This window comes from Azolla caroliniana, unplaced genomic scaffold, assembly GCF_043228905.1.
Source record: "Azolla caroliniana isolate FFs.n. ecotype wild unplaced genomic scaffold, voAzoCaro1.0.p SCAF_3, whole genome shotgun sequence".
In the NCBI taxonomy this organism is placed as follows: domain Eukaryota; kingdom Viridiplantae; phylum Streptophyta; class Polypodiopsida; order Salviniales; family Salviniaceae; genus Azolla; species Azolla caroliniana.
In genome coordinates this window covers 7,184,111-7,210,140 of record NW_028230438.1, presented here as the reverse complement: position 1 = coordinate 7,210,140, position 26,030 = coordinate 7,184,111, and the positions used below count along the sequence as shown (strand labels likewise).

At 37.8% G+C, this 26,030-nt stretch overlaps 2 protein-coding genes and 1 non-coding gene across 3 annotated transcripts; 1 reads left to right on the top strand and 2 right to left on the bottom strand.

Moving 5' to 3' along the window:
- The first annotated feature begins 9,129 nt into the window (after positions 1 to 9,129).
- On the top strand, positions 9,130 to 9,338 carry LOC147866104 (small nucleolar RNA U3). The gene has a single exon (XR_015529585.1). It is a non-coding gene; the product is annotated as a small nucleolar RNA U3 (small nucleolar RNA).
- Positions 9,339 to 11,165: 1,827 nt separating this feature from the next.
- Positions 11,166 to 17,774, bottom strand: LOC147866103 (uncharacterized). Its single transcript, XM_087316712.1, has 14 exons — positions 17,750 to 17,774; positions 16,629 to 17,631; positions 15,516 to 15,576; positions 15,042 to 15,431; positions 14,928 to 14,951; positions 14,629 to 14,853; positions 14,351 to 14,496; positions 14,185 to 14,274; positions 13,976 to 14,107; positions 13,678 to 13,813; positions 13,513 to 13,585; positions 13,213 to 13,439; positions 11,788 to 13,170; positions 11,166 to 11,707 (listed from the first exon to the last, which is right to left on the bottom strand). Exons 1-14 carry the CDS (start codon positions 17,772 to 17,774, stop codon positions 11,459 to 11,461), a joined length of 4,164 nt encoding a protein of 1,387 aa, XP_087172838.1. The 3' UTR covers positions 11,166 to 11,458.
- Positions 17,775 to 23,918: 6,144 nt separating this feature from the next.
- On the bottom strand, positions 23,919 to 25,761 carry LOC147866102 (acyl carrier protein 4, chloroplastic-like). The gene is made up of 4 exons (XM_087316475.1): positions 25,590 to 25,761; positions 25,326 to 25,400; positions 24,447 to 24,569; positions 23,919 to 24,228 (listed from the first exon to the last, which is right to left on the bottom strand). Exons 1-4 carry the CDS (start codon positions 25,671 to 25,673, stop codon positions 24,085 to 24,087), a joined length of 426 nt encoding a protein of 141 aa, XP_087172601.1. The 5' UTR covers positions 25,674 to 25,761; the 3' UTR covers positions 23,919 to 24,084.
- Positions 25,762 to 26,030: the final 269 nt, after the last annotated feature.

The window sequence follows — 26,030 nt, the reverse complement described above, 5'->3', positions numbered from 1 at the left end:
GTGCGAACTCCTGGTCATCTACTCTTTCCCGGATCCAATGATACCTCCGTTGGATATGCTTCGTCCGGGAATGGTAGGCCGCATTCTTAGTAAGGTGGATGGCACTTTGACTGTCGCAATAGAGTCGGTATTCCTCTTGCCGTATACCGAGCTCACCGATGAAGTCCTTCATCCATAAGATTTCCTTGCCGGCTTCCATAGCCGCCATGTACTCCGCCTCTATGGTTGACAACGCAACTGTCTTCTGCAGCCTCGACTGCCACGATACAGCTCCCCCTGCATATGTCATCACATACCCGGATGTAGACCGGCTGGTATCCACATCAGCCGACATGTCCGAATCGGTGAAACCGTCCAGTTGAGGTTTTCCGGAGCCGAATCGGAGACACATATTTGAAGTGCCCTTCAAATACCGGAGTATCCATTTGACCGCGTTCTAATGCTTCTTGCCGGGATTACTCATGAACCGGCTCACCACTCCGACTGCGTATCCTATATCCGGTCGGGTGCACACCATAGCGTACATCAAGCTCCCGACAGCAAAGGCATATGGAATCTTCCCCAATGGCTTCCTCTTCTACCGCCACGACCTCTTCCACGACCATCGTCCGAATTCGAGAAGAACATTTGTCCTTCCGGTGCCTTGCTTTTGGTTCGGACGTGGTTTTCTTCGACCAATAACATCGATTGGAGGTCGAAGAACGAAGGAGGGTTATCTCTCGCCAAGATTGCCGTCCGTAGTGGATCAAATCGTTGTGCGAGGCCGCCCAAGCATACTTAAACCATCTCATCTTCATCAACATTTATAATGATGGAGCCAAGCAAGTCACAAATGCTCTTGATTTTGGTGGTGTAGTCCGACACGAACATGTCTTTTTGCCGAATGTTATTCAACTCTTGCCGGAGTTGAAGTTTGCGGGCGGTCGTGTTGGCGGCGAACATTTTCTTTAAGTTCTCCCACGCCTCTTTAGGCGTCTTGGCATCTCAAATGTGGCTAAGCATATGGTCGTGGACACATGTCATCAAATATCATCAAATACAAAAATACCTTCGATGAGATATATATAGGTTTCATGTGCAAGGGTGCACATGTGCTAGGAGAATATAGGTACAACGTGTAAGTCCTATATTAAATGAGCATGGAGTGGTGGATCTACAATGTATCCCACTCGAGTACAAAATCTTTTTTAAGGCTTTATGGTCAACACACTAACTAGATTCTATCTAGGTAACTACTAAGTTACATGTGTTGACTAACTAACTAAACTAAGTTGAGCTTGATCTCTCAACATGTTCTAACAAACATATCCAAATACATAGTCATGTTATGTATATGTTAGTAGATTATCTATTCGAAGTTCTAGCAGTTTTTAGAAGCTTCTAGAAACCTCCATAAGCTTCTGTATGAAAATGGTTCTATGCATGGAACTACATGTAGAACCTACAAGCATGTATAAATACTTGTAATATCTTTGGTCCCTTTGAAGGGATTTAACACCAGTCATTGACACATCAATCTAGTATTCATGTTTAAAGGCTCTTTCGTATTGTTCCTAGCATCTTAAGTTCCTCATCTTGTCGTTCCCAACTTCCCAAGTTTCTATCCTTATCAAGTTGAGTTCCACATTCATAACCTTATCGGTCGTAGCCTTGTCATCCATGCTCCATCGTAGTCCGTGGTTGATGTGTCCATGACAGGTTGGAGATTAGGTTTGGTCGACTCTACTCTATCGAATTCTTAAACATAGTTAACATAAACATGTACCTTAAATTACATACATAATCACTTATGGTAATAAGAAGAACACTATTATGATCGATTGGTGGCTATATGTATTATGAGTAAAAGAATCTGAAATAGCATCACACAACACATAATATACTCTAACTAAGAAAAATTATATTAAAATCTATAGCAAATTATACAAATCGATGTTGTTACAATGCTCTTGGCCCCTTCTTATAGGTGGCCTGAGAGACTTCCAAGATTTACACAACTGCCTGTTCGGCAAAAATCCTACAGTTACACTCAACCAGCTGCCCTAATAGTTTTTACTTGGCCTAATAATAATTTTCGACTCTTCTTTTACATTCGTCTAACTACACACTTGTCTGTTACAAATACATTTCATTTCAACTACGTCTATACTTTTGACTAACTCGTCGACTTGTGCTTTGCGTAGTTTGGTTGGTTGAACCGACCAACCAATAGGGGAGAAGTGATCATGCCAAAACTAATATTAATTATTATTACACTTAATCAAAACTATAAGAAGGTTTTATTACAAGCTCCTTGGAGCTACCTAAGATTAAGGAGAGATTAAGTAAATTAGGAAATCGAGGAATGATAAAAAATGAGGAAGGGGTCTTCTTTATATAGTCTAAGGGTAGGTGACTTTTGGGCTTCCCAAGCTATTATACCAAGAGTTGTTATGTCAAGGTAGGTGTTTCCCTTGTAGTAGGGTCTGGGACAACTCAGATTGGGATTGGTGATCCCAACCCAAAACTGGCGCCCCCTTTTGGGAACTGGGATTGAGATTGAGACTGGGACAAGTTCCCTTCTTGGGACTGTCCCAACCCAAACCATTCTTGGGTTAAACTCGTGCAAACTCTATCTTAGGGTTCCTTGGTTTCCTCGTGACTCATCTTGAGGCTGGTTTTTTGGTGGTTCTTGTTGAGAATCAAGCTCAACATAGTCTAGTGTGTGAACACACCTTTTGAGAATCTATGAGCACTCAAAGGTCAAAAGTCACCACTACTTTCTACACATTAACTATGTGTCATAGAATCGTATTCTATGACACATAACTAATGAGTTCCATATTCCCCATAATTAATGAGCCTCCACATTCCCCAAGGTTCTAGACAGAGAGTGAGCGTTTTTAGTGAGAGAGTGTAGAGAGAGGTTGACCTTATATAAAGCACCCTCCTACTTTGTAAAGTGTCGGTTAATCTCCTTTGTAATATTCATATTGTTGTACTTGTTCTCCACTTTCTAATACATACATCTTCTTGAGTATTCTATTTTCCTATCTGTCTTATGTCTATCCTCTCTCCTCTTTCACACACACATGTCACACATCTCTAATCTATTCCGTTGCATAGAATCACACTCGATTCTTACAACTCTTTTTAGAGACACCACAAATTAGTCTCATAGGTCACGGGTCCCTATTTGCCTACATTTCCGTCTTTAGGCACATCTTTAACCTTATTTTTCAAATTTGCTTCATATGCTTTGAGACGAGCATTTTGTTGTGAGATGGTATGATTTTCACTGACAAAGCATTGCGTACCTTTGAGTTATACCCAACTATTTTCGAGTATGATCCTTTGCAGCTTTGTATTATCCATCATTGTGCATACAATAGGCCTTTCTCCGGAGCAAGCAACACCGTATTTCCCAACTCGTTTTGCTCCATATACATTCACATCTGCCATACCATAATGCATGCTAATTAATTCACTAATGGCCTTTCCGAGGGATGAGAGAGAGAGGTATGTGTGTGTGTGTGGGCTTGCAACTACTGGTGACATAGTGGGTCTACACCTTCCATTTGGAAGGGCAACTAGTAGCACAAACTTTAACAAATGATTCTTTAATGTTTGTATGAGCCTCATGTGAGAATCTTAATAAGGGGAAGTTTGTATGGAACCAATTTGCATTCGCATTCGGATTAATATTACTTGGAGGAAGTCTAGTCTCATCTCATGTACTAAAAGGGATTTGGAATGTCTAGGATGGCGAGGATATTTGGTTAGAATAGGCTTTATTTTTTTACACTTGGGGTATCTGTCGGGAATAAATGTTACGAATGGCCATTTGATTGAATAGATGTCTAATAAAAGGATAAGTTGGAAGTCACAATCTTAGCCATTTCACGTATACCTGAAGACGACAAAATGTATCATGGAACAAATGGTATTACATTACTTGTCATTATTGCCATGGACAAAGAAGGCTTTGCATTTTGTTTTACAACCTCTTCAATATTTGTTGTGGAGAAATAGGGATAAGATAGGAATGACATGGGTTGCAACAAATCATCTAGTAACCCCTAAGCGCTTGGGAGAAGCTGCAATATTGGACTGATCTATGCATACGATGGCTCGTAAATTTTCATTATTGCAAGACATGTGTTCAGACTCACAACCATGAATATCTATTGTTCAACATTTCATTGAGAATAAGGGTATAGTACATGGGAGGACAATGATTAAGGCTTCATGGTGACAATTAAAGAACATATGTATTCCTCTTAGGATTCCTTGCTCTTCATGTGTTCAACACTTGGTTGTCTCATGGAAGAACGCGGTCTCATTATTTGTATGGAAAACATCATCTAGTAGATAACATTAAAATTCTTTACAAAAAGAGTTACTTGTGTCTTCTCAATTATTATGTTAGTCTAAAGAGGAGATATTACGGTCTTAGTTTAATTGATTGTTTCTTTGGGGGTCAAAGACGTGGGAGAGATAGTTGAGGGTTGATCTCAATGAATTTTAGAGTTTGTTGAAGTACAACAATTATTGCGTATCTTGCCTAATTATGGGTTTATCTTGTAAGAACTACAAAATATTTTATTGATACAAGGTCCTCTATAAACAGAAGAGAAATTGCGGATTGGTCTTTATGGGGTCAGACGTCGTTTTTACATGTGACTACTAATCTCTTGTATCACTAAATGTGAGATGTCAAGTACAATTTGATGCGTTGAGGTGTGAAGGTTTTGGAGGATAGTGCAGATGTGAACAGGGTCCTTCACACTAATAAGAATGTTATAGTCCATAGGTCACAAAGGAAACAAAGTTCATTTTTGGGGTGATGTCGATGTGTAGCAATGATATCCCCTCCTCGAAGAATAATGGAAGTGGGCATTAGATTTGATCCTCCGCCTCCAAGAACTCATCAATAATGTCCCTAGAATATATAACATGGATTGGTGGTTCTTGTTAGAACCATTTCTTCAAACCTTAAGCATTTGATGCACAATGGTATGTCTCTATCATAAAATATTCGTTTTGTGGCTAACAAGTCGCTCAAGGTTTGCCTTGCTCCAAGATTACTTCATGGGTGCAGGGAGAAACCAAGAGCTCAATCATAAATGAAGAGGCATCTGAGTATAGGGTCAATGTTGAGGTTTAGGCCACCAATGTAGAGATGGATGAAGTGTCATTGTCATCTAGGGATCGACAATGGTTCGGTTTAGGCTTAACCTGTTTGGTCTTATCCAGTCCAAATCGGTTACGCCTAAACTGTTTTTAGGGTACTCAAACTTGAACCAAACCAAACCAAACCAATCCTAAACCGGTTTGGGAACCTCACCATTATTTTTCTTCCCCTCAACCTCTAACAACATCATCATTAGCATCACTACCACCATCACCATCTCAGATACAAATATATGATGGCTATGGAGACATGCATGCCAATTTCCCTACTTCTACAAGACAACTTGCTAGCTAGCACATGGACATGGCTTTCCCTAGGCCTTGCCACCATAGCCACCTTAATCCGAGCTTTCTTCACTCTCTCTCTCTCTCTCTCTCTCTCTCTCTCGTATGTGTAGTCTCTGATTCAACGGTGGTAGGCTATGGCTATGGCTATGGCTTCATCTCAATGAGTCACTCTCTCTCTCTCTCAAGTTTCTAACTAATTTCTAACTTTTAAGTTTTCCTCTAACCTAACTAGTCAATCACATAAACGGCTTAACCGGTTTGAGCCGGTTTGGCAAGGCTCAAGCCAAGCTGAACCGAGCTCAAACCGTTTAGCCAAGCTCAAGCCTAAGTTGAGCCAAATCGAGCTGCTATGCTACTAAGCCGTTTTAAACCGGTTTAGGCTTGAGCTAAGCCATTGTCGATCCCTATTTTCGTCTATGAGGACCAACTTCATTTATGTCTCTTTTGCAACGAAGAGTTCCTTTAGGTAGATCATTTGTTGGCTTCTCTACCCTATCTCCTCTTGGGTCCACAAATGTAGGGTCGAAAGAAATGGTCTTATCATATGTGGCTGATTTCACAATGACCTCCATGAGGTTTGCAACCAACTTTACTTGTGGCTCAAGTTGTCTATCTTTTGCAACAAAGGGTTCATTTAGATAGACCACCTCTTGGATTGTCTATCATGTCTTCTTCTCCTAGTTGGTCATAGTTGAGTTTGTGTTGTCATGAGTTGTAACTCTTACAACGCACACAAAACATGCCAAGGGCACAACAAATAGGCAGTATTATAAGATATCATTGATACAAGGACAAGAAAACTCTCATAATGGAAAATGACAAGTGGAATTTGTATATTAAGACAAGCAAGAGCAACCTTCAACACCTTGTTAAGAAGAAGAACATAGATGATATCTAGATAAATTTGAGGCTAAGGTTTATATATTGGTCGAAGGAACAAAAAAGAAAATGAGGATGAAAATAGCTTAACGAGTGGAACCTCACACAATACTAGCTTCACATCAACCTTATCATGAAAATGGTATTCTTTGAGCAACCCACATGACTCCACCTTTTTTACTTCATAAACAGTGAGCAACACAAGATTTATACCCAAGATCATGGGCATTTCATCTATACTTGGAAACCATTTAATAATGATTGAACCAAAGTAAAGTGTTTAATTATATTGGAACCAATAAACCATTAAATCGTGGCTTAACAGTTTGGTTCGGTTTGGTTTTAGCCAAAATCAAGCCCATAGCTACACGTATGTTGAATAAATATATGGAAATAGAAACACCCATGCATCTTGTTGTGGAAGCGTCAAAATAACAACATATTTAACTGAGAATAAAGCTATTAGATAGAGTAAGACAGAGAGAGAAACAAAACCAAAATTTTCCGAGATTCGGCCAATTAAGCCTATGTCCTCCAAAGCAGCCTACTCTATTAAAATTGGGAGAAAGAAAGAAAGAAAGAAAGATATATTAACGTCTTCTAAGCAGCCTACTCCTCGGACCCATGAGACAGTTGGTTTACAACAAAATGGGTATTTATCCAATCATCAAAACTAAAAATAAAATAAAATAAAAATAGAACTTAAGCTAAAAGAGTTCTAGTAGTGTACAAAACGTGGTATATTCGATAAAGGAAGTGACTTTGCACTAAGCCTAATTTCATTTCCACCCAAGCCTCTCGAAAAGAAGTGGGAGGTCAAAGGGTTTTGGTGTGGGTGTGACCCATGGTCCTAGTGTAGAGAATGCCCCAATCATGGCTTCTACGCGGTGTAGCTCACGTTCCCTTATTTTCTTTATTGCTTCTACACCACATCGAGTTGCTTTGAAACCCCGTTGTCTGGTTCTGCTTTGCTTTTCTGCTTCATCAAGGAAAAGGCCGAGTGGTGCAGGTGCGTCAACATTCGTTGTCTCCCCCTGTTCTTGAAAAACTTCATTTGTTACATGTTGTTGAACATTAGCAACATTATTGTCAATATTTTGTAACTTATTCTCTCTGTGTTATTTTAGCTCTAGGATGTATCTGCCTAATTTCTTTATATCTAGAGTATCTAATAGTTTGGGGAGGGTGGGAGAGGAACCAAGTATGTCTTGGTATTTTGCCCTTATCTCGGCGTAGGTTGGACACTTGCATGTAAAGTGGTACTCATCCTCTATCTCAATGTGGCATAACCTACATATCCTTTCCTCCCTAGGGACTCCATTAGTACGACCATTCTCAATTTCAAGTTAGTGAGATGATATTCTAAGTTGTCCAATGGCAACCCTTAGTGTATGTGGTAAGAATACATCTAGATATTTTGGCCGTGTAATAAAACCTAACTTGAAGTGTGTGAAGTGTTCCTCATAGTACAACATTTTAGATGGAGTGGCTCTAGTGGGGTGATCCATTTATACCGAGTGTAAATTTGTCATATTTCTTGGCGTATTACTTTATTGCGGTACTCATGAGAGATTAAAGTGTTATCAATCGTGTGGTTGTACCGAAGGGGAGGTAGGTTATTAATGTCTAGACCGTTCGCAAGAAGCCAACTCACCATCATGCTATTCCATAAGCTAGTATAGTCGAACTCATACAGTGATCGAGAGGCCTCAAAGGCTTGACAAGATATTCTATCATGTGGTTGGGTATGTATCTTGTGAATAAAGACTACAAGTTGAAAAAGTGCCTCTACTAACATCAAGGGTAAAGTGAACTCAACCCTAATAATGTCATGTGGTACTATTGATTTGCTTCGGAGTTGGCATGATAACACCATCACCAATGGTCTCTCTAATTGCGTCCACATGAAAGATGGTAGTCCTGGAGCCCAAACCATTGATGCATACATGAGGGAGGGGGTCACTAATGAGTCGAAGAGCCACCCTTTAGTCAGTGGCTCTTGAAAGTATGCTTGATGGCATTGTCTCTCTAGGAGTGAGAGGGATGCATGTCCTCTCATAAGTCTATCCTTCGTTGCCTGTGTCATCGAAAATTTACCTGAGCGGGCACTAAAAGTGACTTCGAGATAGACACAAGATCCAACCACCTCAATTGGGCTATGGGAGATAGTTAGGTGACACGTAGCAAAGAAGAGTACAAAATTGAGGATGCAAAACTAAGAGGAAGAGGAGCTTATTTATAACTCCCAATTCCCCATTTCTAAAGAATGTGAGATCATGAAAACTTCATTTATGCTTGTTAAGTGTGGAATCAATTCAATTTGAGTTAAAACCAAGACATTTGAACCAAATCGTCTATGGAAAAGGTGAAATCAAATCCATTAAAGGAAAAGGTGAATCTAAACCAAACTATTCAATCACAAATCTTTAGGTCAAATTAAATAATAATGAAATTATTAAATTAATTAAACTAATGAACCATTAGAAAAACTAAAAATACTTGAGCAAAAACCCAATAAACTTGGGGTTTAGAACCAAACCAAGTCTTTCGTTTATATTCAAACCAATAACCATTTGGTTTGGATTCAATTGAAACCGAGCACATAGCTACAAGGTCTAAGTATCTTAGTTCAACTTTTTGCTACACACATGTTGAATATATCTATGGGAAGGTTTTCTCATCAGCTTGACAACACACATAACCATTCCTTCAATTGTCAAGCTTCGATGATTCGGTTTGGGTTTAGAGAGACACCCATATGTCCCCCATTCTATCACGACTATAATCGAATAGAATATATTCTATAGATCATATTTCTTGTGTGAGCATATCCTTGCTCAGACAATGCCTCCACTACTCAGAAGATGAAGTATGTGCTCATGTACCAAAGCGTGAATACTCTCAAGTCCTTTCTCGCGAGAGGCAACGACAGTTGATGATCATCCTGCAACGTGCATAATTCCCACATGTAGGGAAGGCCAATGAGCAATCTGATGAGTTTCTTTTGTTGTTTTTGGTGCCATACCTTCCACACTGATGGAATGGAAGGGCCACTTCTAATCAAGGCCGTGTTAGTATTTCTAGCCACATTGTTTAGGTGTGTGGATGGGCCCTCGATGCCCAAATGATATTATTTTTAACACAATGTGGAAAGGCTCACACTTATATGTATTTACATATCTATACCTACTTTTTAAACGTAGGAAAAGGGTGGGGGAGAGTGCGGGGAATGTACAAATTTATGTTGAGAGTAGAGCAAAAATTTGGAGAACTCATAGGCTTCCCCTTGGCCTTATGGGGGGAATGTACAAATTTATGTCAAGAGTAGAGCAGAAATTTGGAGAACTCATAGGCTTCCCATTGGCCTTCTACATCAGGTTTTGAGTACATTGATTAAATGCCAATATGTTTAGATGTTACTAGCCACGTGTTATGAGTCTTTGGTGGTCTTTTTGTGTCTTGTTAGTTAGGTTTAAATTATTAAAAGAAAGTTTACTTTCCTCTTTACATAGTACTCTCATATATTTAGAGTAGAACTTTGGTGTACCATATTTCATACGTTGATAATGAATTGTTCAAGACTTGGTCTCGTGGTTTTGCGCCCCTTCTTGAGGGTTTTCCACGTTAAAATATTTGTGGTGTGGTGTGGTGTATCGTGCATAATTTTGTTAATTTTGTTTAGTTGTGTATTTTGTTGTTTTTCTCGAATAACTTGCACAAGTTAATCTTTATTTCATTATAAGTGCTAAAGTGCTACCGCGAATCCCATCAGGCCGATGAGCGACCTCACGAGTTTCTTTCATTTTGTTGCCGCCTCCACCAAGGCAAGCATTCTGTTGTTGCACTTTGAAACTTTACGTTGTCCTCCTCGGTGTATACTAGGCCATGACATTTCATGTCATGTATATATGTTACTACTGGCAGGAAACAAACAGAACTAGATACTACCTTCCTTGTGTAGATTTTCTCAGAATTCTGTATATGTTCCAAGAGAACTAGGAGCATGGGCACACATGATGCATTAGATTTGTTAGATACACAGGAGTTGGGAATGGATCTCCAAATTTGAATCACGTCCCAATACTTACATGGGTTTAGGAACTCAATACTACTCTCCTAGTATGTGCTCTTCTTGACCTCAGATTCTTGCATGCTCTTGTAATGTATGCTTGAATGATCTTGTCTGGGTTATGAAACAAAGGGGACATGAGACTCCTCTCCTTGAATGACCTTTTTCTCAGCCTGAAACTCTGTGGCATGTATGCGTTATTACGAGGAAACAAGATACCTTTGTAATGGTATGTTTTTTCTCAGCCCAGCGTTATGAGAGGTTCTTTGTACTGATATGATTGAGTTAGGAAGCAAAAAGAACATGATACTACACTACGCCACTCGTATGTCATTTTCTCTCACCGAAATCTTAGCATATTCTCAGCTGCCTATTTTGTGCAGAAACAAGGTCCTGTAAATGTGGCATATGACCTTCGTGTACCCGATTAACTGTCCATTGGTGGTCCAACTGATTCGTCCACTCTTAATTCGTGTTAAATATCAGAATCTTGGTCTTATGAAGTTTCACAAAGATAATTTCTTTCTTCATCGAAATGCATGTCAATCACCTAGATGTTTTTGTAGGCTCTCAACGAGGTATCTTTAACTTTTGCCTAAGATGATGAATGACCTATCCTATCAAAATCAATGCAATCTAAGCAAACGTTGGAGAAAAAATTAGCGCAATAATTCTAATGCAGTGTAATCAATATTCCCAACATAATCTCCATCAGAATAGAATGGTGAATCCATCAACAAGCCACAGCTCTTTACTTTTATCACTTGATCCTTATCAATTTGGCCAAGTGAATGAGACATCATTAGTATTAGCTATAAGCAAAATGTTTGGAACAGCTTAAATAGTGTAAGTCTAGGATGTTTTGCTTTATTCAAAAGAAGCAGTACATGTGTATACACCTAAGCCACCCTAATTTTTAGTCATATCAACACTTAGAGAATTTTTGTAATGTTTGCCTTATCGACCAAATTTTACTTAGAAATCATATTACATTGCTCATCAGTCTTTTCATAATCATTAGGGGTTTTTTACCTCAGTTTTCCCCTCTACTTAACACTGCATTACCCAATCCTGAGCTGCCCTAATGCAGATCAAGCAATGTCTAAGGCTTTGATTCTTCTTTTGCAAAATATCCTTACATGTAAAACACATAACTCTATGGGCACAAGGCAATGCGGTCCATATTGCAGTCTCATCACAGCAAATTACACACCTGTTTAGTATTGTCGGTTTATGAACTGACTGAGGTGGAGAATCATTTGAACCTTCAGATGTAAGGGTACTTTGATCAGATGACTCCTGAAAGTAAAGATGCAACCTTCATGTATAGCCTTCATGACACAAATAAGTATCAAAGTTGGGTTTTATTTCTAATTTACCTCTGGAGTATTATGTACCAAATTCATCTCTTGGATAAGTCTCTTGCATCCTTGAAATGTATTTGTGTTCCATGGATTGTAGTAAGGACATACATAATCCTCGAAAAAGCTTCCTGTTGTTTGATTATATTCTTGCGCTTGATCTCGTAAGGGTTTTTCATGCAAATGTTGATTCAAGGATGGAACAATCCCTTGTAATGCTGCAGGTGGGATTAACACAGATGCCATTTCAGAGACATTGAACGGATCAGGTAAATTATATTGCATTTGGAGACGTTCATGAGCTGCATAGTTGTGCATATTGTACTCTAGGTCATGGCTACTCAAAAGAGATGTGATGTTCTGCTCTGGAGTTAAATACGGATCATTTTGGTTAGAATTGATCTTATTTCCTCTATACTGTGCCTGTTTCCATGCACTGTCTGATTCCATATCGTTGTGTGATGTCTTCAGCAAAGGGATATATTGTCGCTCACCATCTCCATCCATGGGTGAAATCGAAGAGTACTTTTCCAAATCTTGTACTAGTCGCTGCTGGTTATTGTGAATGATCTGTCTTCTCAGATCCTGTGCATTGCCATCTTGTATGCTGTTCTGGTCAGTATTTATATAGGAAGGCATTTTTTTCCCAAGTTTTCTTGAAAAAAAATCTTCGGTATTGTCATTGGGAAAGCTTTGAGCCATTATGGTACTATTGGTGAAGTTGGAATTCGCAGAACCTATATAACCTGGGCAATCTACTTTAATTGCTGAAGGTTCAACCTTGAAAGAGATATTTGCTGGATTTGTCCCAATTGCAGTCGCATATGGGCAATCTCCTTTAATTTCTGAAGGTTCAACCTTGAAAGAGATGTTTGCAGGATTTGTCCCGACTGCAGTCGCATATGTTCTTCCTTCATGTACCAAAGAAGAGTTCAATGGTCTAGACATGTGGGATGTTTCTGATGCCAAGTTACATGGTTGTAGAATGACATGAGTTGCAGGTCCTTTTCCAACAGGAACAATTTTCATTTTGCATACATCTGGCATTGTGTGCAGGAAATCACTCAGTTTTGCATAACCAATTGAAACATGATCTAGCTCCAAACCACACGTAGCTCTGAAATCTGCCTTTACTGATGACAGAGGATAACTTTCTTGCCGTCGCAAAACTCCTCTCAAGAACGCAGGGAACCATTTTTTGAAGGCGGAAAGCCAGAAGGGACTATTGCTTCTTACCTTAGTGGAAGCATTATTAGATGTTACATTCAGAGTGTTTCGTTTCTCTGTCACTTGATCCTGCCCTTGTGCAGAGAACACTTTCATGGATGAATGTGAGAGATGCATTTCCAGTAGCTCTTCATCTGTTCTTGATGAGAACTCCATTGCCGCTTTAATTTCTACCTACAAGGATTGGATTAGTTTCCTTACAAGTATATACTGATGTGAAATATCAGAGAGGTTAATATATGCATGTTTCACTAGCTGTGACCTCACCCTTTTCCCATGAAGTGTTATGAAATGTTGCCTAACAGCCTCAAGATAAGATGATTGGCTTTTGAATGTTACAAAACCAAATCCTCTTGATTGAATCCGGCCTCCACTATGATTGCCCATGACTGCAGCTTCTGATACTGGCCCAAATTGATCTTCAAATAACCCTTTCAATTCATCTGGATATATCGAATTAAGTTTTAGAGCATCAGCATTTTACTGTTAAGTTTGTCGATCAACATAGGATTATACCAGATCCCATTGCAGGTGGAAGACCTCCCACAAAAATTTTCTTATTAGTTAGATCTGGAAGTGCAACTTTAACCTGCAAAGATATGACTCAATTGTAGCAAGTTATTTTGTAGCACAATTAAAATGTTTTCTTTATGTTGGTAATTGGATGCTAAAACAAAAAACCTTTTCATTTCCAACTACAGGTCGAAGTTCCTGTTCCCCATGGGCATAAAAACATGCATCGCCTCGTGCACATCCTCCAGACAACTTATGATATCGACACAGGACAGTCTTTGCATGTGTTTTCTGCATCTTGAATCTGCCAAAATATGCACAAAAGATTGGCAATGTCAGTTATTTACTCATACCATTTTAATGAGATTTCTAATTGTTTTTGTTATTTCTAATCTGACGTATGTATTCTTTAGCAGTAGACTGACTGATAATTAATTTGAAAAGTCTCGCACATAGCATCACTTACAGCTCATCATCAAGGAACTCCTCCATATTTCTGAAATCTGTAACCTGCGCGCCATTTTCCACTTGAGACTCTCCTACGTTCATTGGGAAGCCTGTTGGTATGGTTGTCTCAGCTGCCACTGCAATACTACTGCTAGTATAAGATCAATCTAAGGACCAGAAATTCCAGACATAAACTTGTACATATTTTCTTCCTCTAGATCATATTACAAACATGTCTTTCCTGATGTATGTTTTGTGTTTTGTGAGAGAACTGCCCGCATGTGCTCTGAACTTGCCAAATCGATAGGCCTTTGTTTCCTGAAACAGATGTGTTCACCTCATGTCTTGAACTTGTGAACGATTGATCGTTATTGAAATTAATCTTCATACCAACCTTAGATTCATAATCTTCGGATTTGATCCAAACTGGAGGAGGAGCTTTGCACATTCAATGTGATTATTTTTTACAGCTAAAAAGAGTGGAGTTTCTTTTGTTTCTGCTGCCATGTGAACTGTATCTGGACCTTGTGCTAATAGTAGCTGAAACTCAATGCATTATAATACCAGTTCGGATATTTTGGTACTGAATATAAGTAGTGAACAAAGTTTCTACGCTGAGGTTCCATATTATATTGATATGAGGAAAAGAAATTTAATAAACCAGGAACAGACCTGCAAAGCTTGAATATGGCCATATCCTGCAGCAATATGCACGGGGGTGAAACCCAACCTGTTTCTTGAAATTACAGATGATCCATGTCTGATAAGCTGCCAGACAATCCTGATTTTCATGTCATTATTTGTTAGTTTTAGGCCTACCAATTTATAGAGCATTGCAAATGATTGAAATAAACACATGATCATAATTACCCCAACGATTTTGTTGTAACACTCGTTCTGAGACACAAATGCAAAGCTGTATTGCCGTCTGAATCTGTAGCATTGATACAAGTGACATCATTCAAGAGAACCTTAACAATCATTTCATCTCCAGCCTGCAAATATACATATCCAGCATACATTGAAATGCCATTGGCTGGTGTAAATAAAATACTATCTATGAGATCTCTTCATATACAGAGGACCTGTGCGGCTCTTAATATTGGTGCAGCATTTTTCCTTCGATTTTCTGGCATCTTGTTTTCTTCAATTTCTTCCTTCAAGAGCACGGTAATTTCCAGGTTAATGAGAATTGCAGGCCTCTTTTTCTGTAATTCATCTCTACTTGCAATCTTGTTCGTTGTCTCTCCCATCAATACATTGCTAAAGTTTTCCTTAGAGTTAGCGACAGGTAAAAGTTGCTCAACAATCATGACAATTAAGTTTTCATATCCATTTTCTTTGCTGAGAAGGGATTTTCCAGCAGCAAGTAGAAATGCTGTGAACGCAATAGGATCCCCATCCATTGCGAGTTGGAAAGCTAAATTCAACGTATCCTTTGTGTGGTTTGCCAAAATCTGTATAGCTTTCAGATCCTGAGGTAGTGCACAGTCCGAATCAGAATAAATTGATGCGAAATTAAATATTAATGTGGCGAAGGGAATAGGTGTGTGGATCACCTGACTTTTGATGATTCTTATTATGTCCTTGGGAGGAAGTGACTGCCACACCTTCTCCCACCTGCATGTTAATAGTCATTCGACTGAACCATGAATTCTCCCCATTGGATTCAATCATACAACATCAAAATCACAGCATTAATAACTGTACAATCTTCTGAACTAGCAACGGTTCAATCATACAACATCAAAATCACAGCATTGATGACTGTACAATCTTCTGAAGGAGCAACAGCTATACAACCAGGTGTACAACAGAATGTAACTAGCACGGAACTTTATCTCTGGTTGCATAATTATATTGATCTAATTCCAACATACAACATCAAAATCGCATCTGAAACTCTTGAATTAAGGATATTGGCAATTTAAGCACATGACAAGCTACAGACGACTATTATATAGAGCACTATTTAAAGATTCATTGGTAATTGCACGATTTTATATTAGTTTGATTTATATTTTAAGTCTCTTGGTGTTGTATTTTACTATTTGAACTAGAAGGAAAGTAGCACTATATGGATAGAATCTTTTAAAAAGTGTAACTTCCCGAGTCAACTAGAAATGTATGCATTCTGAATAAACCTCGAATCAAAACTGATATTCTAGGAATATTATGCATTCAAGTGAAAGACGCATAAGAAAGCAAATGATCTGATATGCTAAGAAATTTATCTAATAAAAGAAGCTTGAATAAAACTGATCTTCTATGTATATGCATTCTAATGAAAGCATCTCAAAACAAAACTGATATTTAAGAAAATGTATACATTCAAATGAAAGGCTCAGCTTAAAGCGACGCTTATATTCTAGTAAATGTATTCGTTCTAATGAAAGCAACTTGAAAGAAAACTGATATTCTAGGAACCGTATGCATTCAAATGAAAAGCTCGGCTTAAAGCAAATGTGACATTCTATTGAATGTATTCATTCTGACGAATGCAGCTGAAAGCAAACCTGATATTCTAGGAAATGTATGCGTTCAAATGAAAGCCGCAGCTTAAAACAAAGCTAATATCGTAGGAAATGTATGCACTCCGATGAACGCAGCTTAAAGCAAGACTGACACGAAATAAGATTCGAGCAAAGTAGCTCCGTATATTTAGCTCTTACCGTTTGTTGTGCAAAGCTGCTTGCAAGGGCGTATAGCCATCGTTTGAGCGCAAGTCTGCCTTGGCATGTTTGCTCAACAACAACTCTATACATCTCAATGAAAGCTTCTCTGCAGCGTGGTGAAGTGCTGTTCTCCCTTGCTCATCAATAGCATTAGTAATATCCACAGATGCACTAATAGACATGAATCCATGGTAGCTATCGTGAGCAAAATTGTGAACATTAATCTGTGCTTGATCAATTAACGTTTTTGCACAGGAAACTGAATCGAGATTACAGGCGAGATGCAATAGCCTGTGTGGGAACCAGAAGTTGAAGATGGACTTTATAGTATCGCTCATAGACTCAGTAATATGAGCTGGAGCAGTCACTTCAGTGTTCTCTTTTAGTACATCGGCCATTTCCTGCTGCTGCAGAAGGCTACGCATCTTCTGAATTGTTTTCATCAAACCACCCGCATTGTCATCACAGAGGAAGCCGATCAGATTCGTTTCCAAATCGATCTTTTTACTGCTATCATGAAACTCGCTAACGTCATCTGATCCGTCCAGGATACCGATCTTGGGAGGTAATGTTTCATGAATATTTTGTTTTGGTTCTACAGTACTAGCCGGGTGATTTAAATACTGTAACGCAGATTCTGAATTACTTGACTCTCGGTTAAACTTTAGTTCTGGTTCCGTCGTTTCCGAAGAATTTATGGAGTTACCGGTGTTATCACGGGGAACGCTCTTGTCATTATGCTCAGTTCTTGTATTACTATACGCAGAGGAAACATCAACATCGTGGCCATATTGAGTGGACGCAATGGACGGATCATCAAGATTTGAAATTGTATCGTTGAAGATTTCCCTTTGGCCGACAGGATCGAATATATTATTGACCTCATCGAATTTGTCTGAGGTGTTATTGTAAGTCTGTATCAATTCATCTATAACGCTGAAACTATTTATAGGCTCCATTTCCATGAATTGAATTTTTTTGCTCACGTTACTGTGTTCACCTGCAAAAAACTCATATATTATCTGTGGAAATGATCATCTGACAAGTTTATATAAAAATGCATAAATATTCTGATATCATGAGAGCATTGACCTTCTAAACCTTTCAAATAACAGCACCTGCTAAATCTTCATCAAAAGACATTTTCATAGGTATGTACATGTAGGAGGAAACAATGCTTGAACGGAAACATGCAGAATCAGCTCATTCAGGATACACAGCTCATACCTTCTGATGACGCAGAGTTGTGTAACTGCGGCAGAAGCGAATGCAGCAATTTGAGTTGAAAAATACCGTGGCCTGGGAGGATGATACAACCGAGTTTCGTATCTGAGAACTCTGAAATTAAAGAAGAACTTGAGGATGACAAAGAAGTTGTCGATGAATTTGTCGCGCTAGGAAAAGAAGAAGAAGAAGAAGAAGACGAGCAAGAGGACGTTGCGTGGACGATGGAGATGGAGATGGAGATGGAGGAATGGAAGAAAAGGAGGATGGAAGAAGAAGAGATCTGCGATCGGATTGATTAGAAGAAGAAGAAGAAGAAGAAGAAGAAGTTTTGAATAATGTATGTATTTCTACCTAGTTACGGAGAGAAATTGATTGCGAGAGAAGGGCTGCTGCCTGCCTTCAGAAATCTTTGCACGTTTCCATCACAAACCCCTCCTGCTACTATTACCATTATTACTATTACTACTACTACCACTGCCAGCATTTTCTTCTCTCATCTAACAATCCACCTCCAAAACCAATTATTTCTGCAGAAAAGGACTCCCATTCCGTCTTCTTCCTCTTTCTCGTCGCCGGCGTCTTCTTCTTCTTCTTCTTCTTCTTCTTCTTATTATTATTATTATTATTATTATTATTACATATTGTTTTTCTTATTTTGTTTTTTATTTTTTATTTTTTATTCAGTTTCAAAATACCTCCCATTTTCCGTACTTTCTGTATATGTATTTTAATCGGGTGCCCCTCCTTTTCCGAAGATAGAATTTCGAATTTGCGAAATTCTACCCCTCTACGAAAGAATTATCCCTTTTTTCCACCTTTTTTTATTTAATTTACGGAAAATACCCCTCGTTTTGTAAATTTATAGTTGATGCATATAACACATTTTCCCACTTCTTTATTTAATTTACAAAAATACCCTCTTTATGAACATTGCTTAGAGAGAGAAGAAAGAGTTTGAATTACTTCAATAAATTGAACATTGCTCATGAAATGTTATGGATTAGTGTAAATTACTTCAATAATATGAGTAGCCGACATTAATCCATGTTAATCATTGAGTATCATTATTACATGTTGATATTGCATCACTCTATTGGTACTTTGATGTGCAACAAAAACTTTGACAACATTGTGTCACTTCTCTATGAGCATTTCGATGTGAATCAAAACCTCACATACGACATGATAGCAAAGAGAAGAAAATGTCCCCTCTAATGCAACTAAAATGTGACAAAAGGTCTCCTCTAGGGCAAGCTTTGATCCTTCTCAAAAGAATCATCATAAAGAAAGCTAATGGCGCAAGGAGGGATTTGAACCCCCCGACATTGCGTTTTATGGTTCAATGACTCCTCTATGGCAAGATTTGATTCTTCTCAATAGAATCATCATGAAGAAAGCTAATGTTGAGGGATTTGAACCCCTCAACATTGCGATTATTATTGTCGGTGAGGGATATGAAACCCACAACATTTTGGTTTATGGCTCAAGTCATGTACTCAATGGATATGGATTTCTATTTCAGCCCACAAGTGTAATAAGCATTGAACCCGTTCTATCATATAATCATGATTCATAATAATAACCTCAAAATATCAAATCGCCATCGAAAATTTAAAATGTCTAACTCTACCTTTCTAACTTGGTGGATTAAAAAGCATACTCTTACAAAATTCTTTCCATGAAATCAAGTATCCGGACATGGCACCTTTACAAGATAAGTGCACATAAACTTATGACTCTTTCATACGTTTTTCATAGGTTAAACCAGACAAGTAACTCCAAACTTTTTCCAACAAAGCACAATGGAAAAGCATTACATTTAAACTATATTCATTCAAGTCTATACATTGAAGTTTGGATGTCCACAAAAATATTGCTTAAATAAATGGACGATAATATCACCTTATTGAAATTTTAAACTCATGATGGGGTTGTACTACTATGTACTTTTGCAATATTAAGGTTGTGGGATCTTCTTGACAACTCTTCAAAATACTAGTTTTTGATTCAGCACATTAACTCTTCATAAATTTAGCTTCACATCAAGCACACTAACAATGTGGTCTCATAAACCCTCTTAATAGTTTTAGTTTGAGATCATACCCACTAATGGTTGTACAATTGTTTTTCAAGGGAATGCTAAAAAAGAAATTTAGTATAATAATCTCTTTGAAATACCATAAAGATGCAAACTAATCTGAAAGTGAACCAATGAGACATGATCTTGCATCCTTGATCATGTGGTGCATGTTGAAGCTGATATGAGGATTTCTACATGCTCAATTTTGAGTGATTGATCATGGATCTTGAGGATCCACAAGAATTATTGAGTGACTTACAACTAGTGTGTACGGGGTGATAAATAGTCATGGGAAATATAGTGCAATTTGTATAATTATCCACATAAATATGTGGTAAGTATATGGATTCAGTGTCCGAGTGTCATCCAATCCATGTTGTCTATATTACTACCAAACATGTGTGTGGTTAAGGGGTAGTCTTTTCTTAACAACTTCGGTGAGTATTGGAGATTCATTGGCATTTACAACATCGAAGAAGTTACCTTGTAATTCATCAATAATGATAGGCTCTACAAAATATTGGGGTTTTACTATATATAATTTTTTGTAAAATGGATCAATATTTAGAGCCTTAAATTTTGGAAACTATGGATCAAATGTGTGTATGTACGCCCTTCATGAAGCCTTTTTTCCCTCAGATACTTTTTGTGAAAATGTACAGAAACTCCAAGATGCTAAACATTATTAGGATAAAAATTTGATTGTTTTGTGAAAATGTACCTAAACCCTACAAGCCTCTCAATCTTGCCAACACTAGATGTTTTATTCATGCAAGTGGTATTGTCTATAGTCCTAGTTCCTCCTTTATAATCTAACATTGCCAATGACCTTTTCTTTTACACCAAATTATGTATTGAATTTAAAGTATGTATTATTATACCCGAGTACCATCTCAGCATGTCCAAGCCCATGTACAAGGAAGTAAACCCACACTATTTATGCTAGTTATGATGTTAAGAGGGAAGAGGTAAATGTGTTGAAGCATTTATAGCCTTCGACAAAGTCAGCAATCAAAGCTAGCGTAAGAATGCTCACTGAAGGTAAGAATGCTTCTACATTGACAATTGTTAGCACCAAGTTAAGATAATATAATTGACACTCACCTCTTCTTGTGGGTGAGCTTAATGGTTCCTTGTGGAAAACACACATGCTTGCTAAACCGTATTTGAATTTTGGACTAGTCCTTAAGCACTATCCCACAACCTCGATTAAGAAGTGTTTTTTGTCCTCGAAAATGCATTAAGGCATATCGGTCACTACTTAGGAAGGTCAATTATGCTCTCTCTCATGTTGAACCTTCCTCAAGCAAACCCCGCCATTTCACCAAAGCATACATGATGTCAATATCTCTTTTCATGAGATTAAGGATCCTCTTTGCATGGGAAAATTTGATCAAGTGAGATTTTTCAATTTGGATATTAATTGTGACTCGTGCGTTTTTTTTTCCAAAAGGGCAAAATTATAAAAAATAAACATAAACAACTATTATTTTAGATTTTACATTATCAGTAGTAACTAGCTTTGCTTCAAGTTAGTTTGGTTCAGTTTGGGAGTCTCAAACTCAAACCATTTAAAGCCTTTGAAACTTAAACGAAACTGTCAAACCTTTAAACTAAATTGTTCACACAAACCGTTTGAGAGATTTTCAAGCTCAAACGAAATTGTCATGAGATCTACAAATCACTAATTGTTGAGCGACAATTCTGGAGTTTGATTTTAACTCAAAGTTATTATTGTTAATTGTATGGGCAATTTTTCATTTTTCTAGAAGGGTTATTGTTAACAAACTCAAAAGGAAACTAGAACTGAATTGTTAGGCTTCAAATTTAAAACTTCATAATTCATATAGCATATTACATACCGTATAAAATTGATTCATATATTTAAACCTTTATTGATGAAATCATTCCCGAGTTATTACAAAAACTAGTGCCAAAATTGACGCAAATGTTTAAGCAAACAAATAGGCAAATTTAGGCAAAACATTTTCTCCAAAACAAAACCAAAGTGCCCAATGACCAAGCTTATCATATATATTATAAACTATTTCTAAACATGAATTTGCTTGAACCATATTTTCCCCATTCATAAGGTGTTTATGTAGGCAACTAACATAGAAGATTGTAAAATATGGCTATCAAAAATCCTGTTGTCAATTAACATCCCCCAATCCGCAAAAACATACTTTAGAAAGGGCCAATTTAAATTTGAGAGAAAGAGCTATTAGGTTTGCTTTCAATCACTTTTGAGTTAGCCTATTTTATTATCCACATACTTCTTGTCGCAATTTAGTTCCAATTATACATTCATTCTCTCGGTTTGAAACAAACCAAAATGTTTTATTTTATTGAATTATCTAAACAATATCTCTTGTGAAGGACAAGCATGCACTACCTTGACCCACCCAACTATCCAATCTAGACCCATTGTTCTTCTATATTTAACCTTGCTATAGAGATACCAATTGCCGTCCTATAAGTTCTGCTAAGGTTTTACCCATTTACTTCAAACACCTAGTTCATCACCTTTGTTGATGCAATTGAGGCAACCTAATGACCCCTAATTTCACAACTTCATAAGAAATATTTGGATTGTCTCTTGTTAATGTAGACAATTGTACTCTTGCATGTATTTATTTTCAAATTTTATGCCAACATGAAGTTTGAGTTGCCATCACCAACCTCTCATACCCCTTCTCCCCCATCTTCTTCTCAGACCTTGTGCTAACCCTTTCTATGTTTTTCTCACATATGACAAAAGATGTTAATAAGTAGACTCTCCTCATAAATTTCTACTTGATTCACCCCATTTCTAATGTATTCTCCTATCCTTTTCTTACAATATCCTTTCTACAAGTTGCTTTTCATATACTGACAACTTGCTTTAATTCACAAGAACCCCATTAGAATATGTAGTGAAGAGAAAGTTGTTTGCTTCATTTATGATAACAGATACATCCAACTATGGGGATCAATTCCCTTTCATATCGAACTTTTGGGTGGGCATTCTCATACTTCTAAAAAGTACTTGAAACGAGCCTTCTAGAGCATGGCATATAAAAGCAAATTCAAATCTGGTCGTATCGTGCTTATCAATGGTTGGACTTCAAAAGAACTGCTTACAAACTTCCAATAACCTTTATATACATAAAGACATACATAGACAATACATATACATATATTAGCTTAATGTGACATGTTTTCAGAATTGATGTTTCCAATTAAGTAGGAGATTTCGAGTCTTTATGGAGATTTCTACATAAGAACCAAGTATCATGGTGAAGTATTTTATTAGTCAGGCCGGTATTTCTCAAGTGCCATAATTAGCTTTATTCTAAAAATAGGGATGTTACCAATATTATCATAGAGACCAACCTCCATTTTTCGATCATAATTACTCGATTCATTTATCTTTCATAGTGCATATGTTGTATGAGTATCCAAGTATCTAACAAAATATTGTTGACAATTACAATCCTAAAAACAAACATGAAAAACATAATATGATGCATATTTATTTTCTATAGTGAGACAATGTGGTCTGGCTCATTTCACCTAGTTTACATACTGTACATACATATGTGCATGAACACAGTTTCATAAGAGGATTTTTGGTAGACCCAATGCCCTGAACACCACCTTCTATGTTCACTTTTGGGTTTTTTTTATTTCATCTACTTAATATGCATACATGAGCATGATTACGAAGAGAATTTCCGGTAGATTTAGTTCTCTCAGCATTGATGAGAACAAATACATGGATTGCTTTTAATATAGCATGCCCTGGATAAGAGCTACTAGACACATAACCATTCCCTGATAGCTTCCCCATCAACATGATAAGACTTTGTTCTCTTAAAATAGATTTCTTCCATGAAAAAAAACAAGGAGATAATTCATGCCAATTCACGTAAAAACGTGAGAATTTTAATGAAAACTCAAAGACTTCGGAGCTTGATGGCTCCCAAACTATATCACCATTGATACAGGACCAGTAAAATGTCCTCACATTATCTAATTCGAACATACAAAACGTTCTAAATGATGGATCAGATACAGATCATCAGCTAGCTACCAATGGATTAGAAAAAGAAAATTTTCTTAGCATAATAATCAATCTCAAGAATAAAAATTACTGCTGCATTTCTACGCAGCTGGGGCCTTATCTTCCTTATCACACAATGTCCTCTCAATAAGGTCTGCTGCATCTTGAACTGTAGCAATGGCTTCTGCACCACTTTCATCAACACTAATTCCGAATGCTTCCTCTAGAGCCATCACAATTTCTACCTGTCATTGAAAACATGCGTCTATCAGCCAAAAGAACTGGGATAAAAATACTACAAGTTCAAAAATATCCATCTAATAATAATATTTGAGAGGCATTCTGGTAATTCTGACTGTTATTGGTAATCTTTTAATTTGAGAGGTATTTCGGTAATTTCAACTGTTATCAGCAAAATCTTTACAGGAGTCCTAACTGCTAATTTTCTGGTGAAATGGATTACCTGGTCGAGTGAATCAGCACCAAGGTCTCCGAATTTCGAGTGTGGTTGCACAACACCCTTCTCTGAACATAGTTGTTTCGTCACTATCTCAATCACTTTCTCAACAGTATCTGGTTTTGCTGTCTGCATTACGCATATGATGAGGTGATTCAACAGCATGAAATCAGAGAAAATTAAAATTTCAATCAAATTGACAACTTTTGAAATGCATAAATTATAATCACAATGCATGGCCATCATACACAGAAAATGACCAACAGTATCTGGTTTTGATGTCTGCATTACTCATATGATTATGTGATTCAACAGCACGAATATCAGAAAAAAATCACAATTTCAATCAACTGACCACTTTTAAAACGCATAAATTATAACCACAATGCATGTCCATCATACACAGAAGATGAAGATCACGCATCAAACGCACGAAGAGAAATTGATTCCGTCTCAACATGCAAAGATATCAGACATTGCTTCTATCTCTACATGTAAGAAGATCGCATGTCTCACAACCTTTCCATCTCATATGTCACCATTTTCAAAGTATTACGAGAGTCAAAATCAAGAATTAACATAAATTCCCGTCTTGATAACCAAGGAGACGCGCCAGATTCACCACTTGACAAAGATAATCCGTCATATAACGCAAAGCAAATCAGGCAATAAATGAGCTCTTTTCATGCACATGAATACAATAGCATGGCAAGAACACATCCTTTATAAACAAAAAGGTCCCCTTTCGATATGCACTAGCACACAGAGATGTATGACCACCGTTAAGAGTTGTTTATCTCTTCACAGATCTAAGATATAAGACTACACCAGAGAAACCCTGGAAACAGTGAATATTTCACTTTTCAAACAAGGTCTAGTTCCTACCTTGCATGAAATTTGCAGACGCTTAACCGAGAATCCTCCTCTGAAGCTCAGGCGAGTGACGCTTCCTCCAGAAATCTGAAACGAAAAAAAGAGAAAAAGAGAGGAAACGAAAGTAAACATCGAAACCAAAAACAGAAACACGAAGGCGAGGAGCAGAGAATCAGGGATCTAATACAGATCTCCAATCTAAGCCTTCTCGAAGAATTAAGAACAAGTGGTGGGGGGGGAGAAAACAGACGCAGTAAGGGAGAGACGGATGCACACCTGGGGGTAAGAGCGGGGGAGCAGGAAAGCGCCAGAGCGGAGGGCTGAGGAAGAGGAAGCGGAAGCTGAGATGGAAGAGGCCATGGCGAAGGAGGAGGGGGGATTGAGAGGTGGAGATGTGAGGCAGAGAGAGGGGTAGAGGCTTCGGACAGAAGAGTAGAAAAAGACAGAGAAGAGACAGAGATGCGAGTGTGTGTGTGTGTGTGTGTGTGTGTGTGTATGTACATACATACATACATAAACAGAGAGAGAGAGAAAGAAAGAGAGACAGAGAGACAGAGACAGAGAGAAGAGAGAGATAAAGAGGAGAGAGAGTGGGTAGAGAGAGAGAAGAGAGAGAGACAGATATAAGAGAGGGAGAAGAGATAGAGACAGAGATAAGAGAGGGAGAAGAGAGAGAGAGAGGAGAGAGAAGAGTGTGTATGTGCTGCAACTTGCAAG